Here is a 7,804-nt window from a genome sequence, read left to right as displayed (position 1 = left end):
AGTCATAGTAACCCAACTGGTTACACCCTATACATAGGATAGGGAATGACTATCTGGTCAGGTCTGACCCTCAGGACTCCTCCACAAATGTCCAGAACAAGAACCCATGCGTCTTGCAGGACACACGCCTACACTTCCTACTAGTGACAGCAATCCGGCCAGTTCCCCAGCTCCTGCAGAACATTGCATAACACTAGCAGCTGTATTCTGCTCCTCTGCCAACACATCTCATTCTTCCCTAAATGCCCCCCTACCTATGTATAGGGTGGGGATCCTTGGCTTTCCAGCTGTTGCAAAACAGCAACTCCCAACTTTGGCTGTCCAGACATGATGGGAGTTGTAGTTTTGCAACAGCTGGAGAGCCAAGGTTCCCTACCCCTGAGCGAAAGATATCGATGACCAACAGCAGGCAGACGAGAATTAAGTTGCAATTTCTATAGCTAAAAGCAGACCGTGCTTTGAAAGCTTTGGCTGTGCAGGCATGATGGGAGTTGTAGTTTTGCAACAGTTGGAGGGCCAAGGTTTGCTTTGAAACATCATGCAAATCCCTAGAGGCGACGCCTTGGGTCTGACTACAGCTGCGGTTATGCAACAAGACTGCAACTGGGCTCCTCTGGAATACTGATCAGCATCGGCTCTCTGCCGCTGAGCACAGGTTACCAGCTTACATAGTCAGGATTAGGGCAAGACGGCCAGGCCGCTCAGATATGAACATGAAAAGCTCATCAGGCTTCTATAGGTTTAAAATTCTTCTCTGCCACGTGAACGCAGAGCATCGCACCGATGGGTACACGGCAAACATACAAAACATATTCAATTCCAGCTTACCCTGCAGCACATACAGAAAAAGCTCATCTTGGGGGGGGGGGGGGGGGGGGAAGGGGTTCTTTTCTATTCTGACAAAGAGCATCTCATTTCTACTTAGGATTCAGCGAGAGATGGAAGCAGAAATTGCCCATTCATCCATGACTCGCTTAACAAGGCGAAGCACCACAGGCGCTCCTGACTGGCGAGATGATGAAGGCTGAAGTCTCTTATCCTGCCAGAGGAACACGATGTCTCGCTCACATTCAAGGTGACATTGATAAAGCAAGCAAAATGTTACCGTCATGCTCCTGCCACATAAAACCGTAAGAAACGTCTGTATTACCACGGCATAAGAGTCTACTGATACACTGCTCAACAGAACAGCACAACCGAACCACTTGTAATGGGGTTAAAGGGGTATTCCACTGAAACATAACTTTTGATATGTTGCTGCCCATGGTGAGACTAACACTTCATTCCATACTTATCTATTCAGTCTTCTTCCACAAGTTCTGAGCTGCTGCTTTCTGTTTAAGACACAAGAATCTGTGTGTGAGCTTTTCTCTGTCTCCCCCCTACCTAGAAACGGCTGTTGTAAACAAGTCCCTGGCAGGCTTTATCTGTAACATTGCAGCTTCTTTGTTATGCTGGTAGATATAATCACAGTAAGTTCATTAACAACTTAACCTCGGATCAACCCTCCTCGCATTACAAAGAAGCTACAATGTTGCAGATACAGACTGCCAGGGACTTGTTTACATCAGCTGTCTCAGAAAGGAGGGGGGAGGAAGGAGAGACAGGGAAAAAGCTCTCACAGATTTGTGTCTTCAGCAGAAAGTCGCAGCTCAGAACTGGGGGAAGGAGACTTCATAGATAACAAGTAGGGAAGGAATCGTTAGTCTCACCATGGGCAGCAATATATTAAAAGTTATGTATAATTAGAAGGCTCCCTAGCAATACCCCCCCCCCTTTTTTTCTTTTTTTTTTTTTTATATATAGTTGTGAATTGATGAATTTAACACTAAATGAAGGAATAATGTATATAATGTAAATATCGTAATATAAATGAGTCAGTTATACATAGAAAACACTTTTTATAAGATGGTTAAAATTCATAAACACATATGCAGCTGTAAACATATACTTCCTAAGACAAACGTGAGTTTGTATGTTATAGTTCTTAATGCAGACAGGGTAAGTTTGTACTTCATAAAGTAGGACTTTGGTCCGTATGCGACTTTGCAGGGCCCTTGCAAGTCGCTATGATTTATGACCGCTCTGCTTGCTAGTTCTGACCACTGTGTTTGCATTATAATGGTAACGAGGAATGATTACCATTATAACGCAAGCACAGTGGTCAGAACTAGTATAACCTAAGCAGAGCGGTCATAAATCATAGCGACTTGCAAGGGCCCTGCAAAGTCGCATACGGACCAAAGTCCTACTTTATGAAGTACAAACTTACCCTGTCTGCATTAAGAACTATAACATACAAACTCACGTTTGTCTTAGGAAGTATATGTTTACAGCTGCATATGTGTTTATGAATTTTAACCATCTTATAAAAAGTGTTTTCTATGTATAACTGACTCATTTATATTACGATATTTACATTATTCCTTCATTTAGTTTTAAATTAATCAATTCACAACTATATCTAAAAAAAAAAAGAAAGGGGGGGGGGGGGGTATTGCTAGAGAGCCTACTAATTATACATTTACCTATTATTTTCGGTTTGGTGCCAACCAAGTAGTGCACTCGCCATACACCACCACCATAACTGTACTATTAGGTCAAGTTCCTACACTAGAATTTGTATATTAAAAGTTATGTTTGAGTGGAATACCCCTTTAAAGGTGTATTTGCTGGGACTACATGCAGATTCTGGCTGTGAGTTGCATAAATAAAGATCATCGTTCTGCACTGTATCACAGACGAGGAAAGTCAGGTGTCACACACACACACACACACACACAAAGTGGCAGCAAACACAACCTGACAGTCACAGGAAATCCAAGATGGAAGTAACAGTCGTGGCCAGTCGCAATGTGACCCTATTCACAGACATTAGGTGTGACACTATGCAAACAAAGTGCAAAAGGATAATCTCTGGTCACACAAACCCTATAACAAAATTGCTATAGCGCCATTCTAACTCCATCTTAAAGGGGCACCCCATTTTCAATGAACATGTGATGATACTTGCTTTGTCACCTCTCCATTAAAATCAATCGTATTCTAGAAATTCTGTGATCTCATTTGCTCCCTTTAAGACTTATATTTCTACAGCACAGCTAGCACCACAACTTCTTAAAGGGGTACAAGGAAATTTTTTTTTTTTCATATTAACTGGTGCCAGAAAGTTACACAGATTTGTAATTTACTTCTGTTTAAAAACCTCCAGACTTCTAGTACTTATCAGCTGCTGTATGTCCTGCAGGAAGTGGTGTATTCTCTCCAGTCTCACACAGTGCTCTCTGCTGACACCTCTGTCCATGTCAGGAACTGTCCAGAGCAGGAGAGGTTTTCTATGGGGATTTGCTGCTGCTCTGGACAGTTCCTGACATGGACAGAGGTGGCAGCAGAGAGCACTGTCTGAGACCGGACATACAGCAGCTGATAAGTACTTAAAGAGTCACTGTCGTATTTTATTTTTTTGCAGAAATCAATAGTCCAGGCGATTTTAAGAAACTTTGTAATTGGGTTTATTAGCCAAATCTGCCATTATCTGCATGTAAAAAGCCTTTTCCCAGGTCCCCCCCCTCCTTCCTCTTTTTCATCCACTCTGAAAAATCTGAAAATTGTGACTTGTTGCAGGAGACGTCCCCTGTCTGCTCTAGGGAGAGGGGAGGGGGGAGGAGGAAGGAGGGAGTTAGCCGGCAGCAGAAAGCAGATAACAGAGGATTACAGGCACGGAGCTGGGTGACAGCTGTAATCCGAGCTCAGACAGGTCACTGGTGACTGTCACAGGAGATATCCCGTGAGGGATTTGTAGATTAACTCTTTGTTGTCCTGTTTTGGTCTTTTCTTTAGCTCTCTCCATAGGAGAACAATGAAGACAGGGGGGAGAGCTTCAAACTGCTTTTTCATGATAAAAATGCATTTTTCGGATAATAAACCCAATTACAAAGTTTCTTAAAATCGCCTGGACTATTGATTTCTGCAAAAAAAATAAAAAAATTCACGACAGTGACACTTTAAAGACTTCAGATTTTAAATAGAAGTCATTTACAAAATCTATGTAAACTTTCTGAAACCAGTTGATCTGAAATAATAACTTAAAAAAAAAAATCACTGGAGTACCCCTTTAAGTCTCAGCCATTATCTTAACACATCCATCAATTCAGAGCTATTTTTGTAAAAGCCCCTTCTACTTTACTGATCACTGAACACATTTCCTCAAAGGTAAAAGGATGATGTGGTTTCTTACCCTACAGACTGACATCTGGTTAGTGGTTAGGGTACCGGTCTTGTCGGAGCAGATAACCGATGTACAGCCCAATGTTTCCACTGACGGCAAGCTCCTGACTATTGCATTTTTCTTTGCCATTCTTCTTGTACCCAAAGCCAAACAAGTGGTGATAACCGCAGGCAAACCCTCCGGAATAGCAGCAACGGCCAAGGCAACAGCAATTTTAAAATAGTATATGGCTCCTCTTATCCAGGAGCCCCCGTGCACAGGATCATTGAAGTGTCCGATGTTTATGATCCACACAGCGATGCAAATCAAGGAGATGACTTTAGAGAGCTGCTCCCCAAACTCATCCAGCTTCTGCTGCAGAGGAGTCCTCTCCTGTTCTGTAGCCACCATTTCATCACGAATCTTGCCAATTTCGGTGTTGACGCCAGTCGCCACTACTACACCGATGGCTTTACCAGCAGCAATATTTGTACCCTGATAGTGGGGGAAAAATAAAATCATTAGGAACTAGTACACAGGATTAAAAAGGGAACTCCAGCTAAATATTTTTTCTTTCAAATGAACTGTCATTTATACAGATTTGTAATTTACTTCTAATTCAAAAATTTCAAGTTTTCTAGTACTTATCAGCTGCTGTATGTCCTGCACAAAGTGGTGTATTCGTTCCAGTCTGACATGGTGCTCTCTACTGCCACCTCTGTCCATGTCAGGAACTGTCCAGAGCAGCAGCAAATCCACATAAAAAAAAAATCTCTTGCTCTGGACAGTTCCTGACATGGACAGAGGTGGCAGCAAAGAGCACTGTGTCAGACTGGAATGAATACACCACTTCCTGCAGGACATACAGCAGCTGATAACTACTGGAAGACAGGATATTTTTTAATGGAATTACACTGGTAACTTTCTGAAACCAGTTGATCTGAAAGTAAAAAAGTTTCGCCGGAGTACCCCTTTAAGGATTTTAGGACTGAACCATGTAAAAGGTTTACTTACAGAAAACAGCATGTTCTTTTTATCCTGATTTACAGCTCGAGGATCAGGAACCGGGTCAGTGTGCTTGATGACGGACACAGACTCCCCTAAAAAATAACCAGCGGGCATTGGACCAAGATTACACCATATAACTAAATATATAAAATACTAAAGGAGCTGCATTTATCATTAAAAGGGGTCACCCCACTTCTGGTATAAGTGGCGTTTTCTGCCTGTATTTACAGTAACCCCACAAATCTACCACAATGTCACACTGTTTCCATTGACTTTCTTATATCATGGACAGCTGCCTAACAAATTTTCCCTTGAAGGGGTGGTGTCACGAAACAAAGAAGCTAAAATTACATGTGTACCACATACATATATGTAAAAGGAGAACAAGCATGCTGTTTTTAGTAAAGTAACTTGCATCTCTGTACCATTTTTCTTCCCCATGGATCTATTCAGTCCCTGGTTTCCTCTCTGTAAAGTGAAAACCAACAGCCAGTACTAATGGGACAGATGATGTGACTGCGATTGAATTGGGCATGAGTTACCCAAGACAGTCGATGCCTGGCAGGACGTTACCAAGGGCAATGGGTAATTAAACAAAGCAGCACATGGGGGATTAGCAACTCTATCAACAAATACATTTTAAGAAATGCTTCTAAAATCGGATATATGTTTCACTTTAAACAGTATCTTATTTTTGTACCACGTAACCCATTTACACTGTATGATACATACCGGTGAGGATTGACTGGTCTACTCTCAGGGTTGTAGACTTGATAGAAGTTAGCCGGATGTCTGCTGGGACTTTGTCTCCAACTAGAACAACATAATAACACATTAATAACACAAAGTAAAGGGACTGCAACATCTAAACACAGATTGAAAGTGAATTTTAATACTGCAATTACGGTGGTATGCAAGCATAAAAAATAAAATTAATAAAAATAATAATAAAAATATTAATAATAAATTATATATATATACATACACACATACACATATATACATGCAGCCCAGTCTCTGTACAGACCAGGGGTAGGGAACCATGGCCCTCCAACTGTTGCGAAACTACAACTCCCATTATGCCTGGATGATGAGAGCTAAAGCTTTGGCTGTCCAGGCATGATGGGAGTTGTAGTTTTGCAACAGCTGGAGAGCCATGGTTCCCTACCCCTGGTCTATACAATACTGTTAGACTCAACCTCATATTAGCAAGGACACTCACACAGCTTAAAGTTCCAGTGAACGTTTCAGGGCCATCACATTTTAAAGCGAACATGTCACCTAAATTTCATTTTACCGATTGGAATCAGATACTAAAAATTGTTCTTTTATTCTAATCTGTTTCTATTTTATGACTAACTTTTATTTATTTCACATTTTGTACATTGTTATGGGGACTGCCATATGGCCTGCTTTACAGTAAGACTCATGGACATAGATGACAATAGAGACTGTCCCCTGAATGTGAAACATTACTGAGCACGCTCTGTGACCTGTGAAGAAGTCATTCCACAGGGAGCTGCTATTATCTACTGGTGTCACATGACTGCAATGCTGTCTCAGCTTAGTTTTAGCACCAGTGGTGAAAAGAAAAATGCAAGATTTCAGGATTATTTTATACTACAGCAGAAAAATGGAAAATTAGAAAAAAAACATTACCAACAATTCTTAAAAATAATATGCCTAACATAAAAACTTTATTTAAACAAAAAGTCATTTTCTAATGACACTGTCCCTTTAAGGGCCATTGGTTTCTGACGTTTGCCTGTATGCAGAAACTGATGGGTCACCCATTACCTATGTCACTGGTCCATTAATTAGCAATGGCAAGTCTGGGGTCCTTTGTTATCGCCACAGACTAAAGCACCTTAAGGGTTAAACCAAGAGCGGCACCCTCTCCAGTCACAGCCAGGCTCCGGTGTGATCGCTGTATACAGCTACGTTGTGCAGTCAGAGTGATGTACGTGCATGGTTTTCCTCAATGTGGGGGGGGGGGGGGGGGGCATTTATCACAATTACTGGAATATTAACCTTTCATCTTTACACAACTTTCCCTCCAGTTTTAACTGTGCGGCAGAAACAAAAAGGCTGGCATGGTGAATGTAAGGCGGCTGCACCATAGGGAGCTGCCTGTGCTGGCGGTCCCTGCTGGGAGTCCTTATGCAATTAGAAGTAATAGCTTGTTTTCAGGTTTACCTTCTTACCAGGTTAAATAAAACACCTACGAGGCAACTAGATGACAGTGGATCTTGTATAAATATTCAGAGGGAAAACAAACGTCAGCCGGGGTCATGTGACCGACAAGGCGACTTTAAGGGTCCATCCACGCGTACAGGATCCGCTGCAGATAGCAATGTAACTAAATGATGGAACACAGAATCAGATCGGCTGCGGATCCTGGACAATGTGAATGAACTCCAAAGGGTTAAAGAATACAAGTCCTCAGAATCAATAGAACAGTGCGATCTTATTCTGGAATATGCGCTGTACTGAGGTCACCGGGTAAAAGGCAAGAACATCTCCAAGGGCGTGCAAGGACTGACGTCTTTCCATATGCAAGATTTTACAACATACAGAACATTAAAACCA

General features: G+C 41.9%; 1 protein-coding gene across 2 annotated transcripts in view; it reads right to left on the bottom strand.

Moving 5' to 3' along the window:
* The window catches only part of ATP2A2 (ATPase sarcoplasmic/endoplasmic reticulum Ca2+ transporting 2), a 51,224-nt gene that overhangs the window by 26,446 nt on the left and 16,974 nt on the right, over positions 1–7,804 (bottom strand). For both annotated transcript variants that reach the window (XM_069960913.1, XM_069960912.1), the window contains exons 6-8: positions 5,948–6,028; positions 5,222–5,307; positions 4,238–4,702 (exon numbers count right to left, since the gene is read on the bottom strand). In XM_069960913.1, coding sequence (XP_069817014.1) covers positions 4,238–4,702; positions 5,222–5,307; positions 5,948–6,028 — 632 coding nt within the window. The remainder of the gene's footprint in view (positions 1–4,237; positions 4,703–5,221; positions 5,308–5,947; positions 6,029–7,804) is intronic.

The sequence above is a fragment of the Dendropsophus ebraccatus genome, chromosome 3, assembly GCF_027789765.1.
Source record: "Dendropsophus ebraccatus isolate aDenEbr1 chromosome 3, aDenEbr1.pat, whole genome shotgun sequence".
Taxonomy (NCBI): domain Eukaryota; kingdom Metazoa; phylum Chordata; class Amphibia; order Anura; family Hylidae; genus Dendropsophus; species Dendropsophus ebraccatus.
The sequence above is the reverse complement of the archived record's forward strand: the minus strand, read 5'-3'. Positions and strand labels throughout refer to the sequence as shown.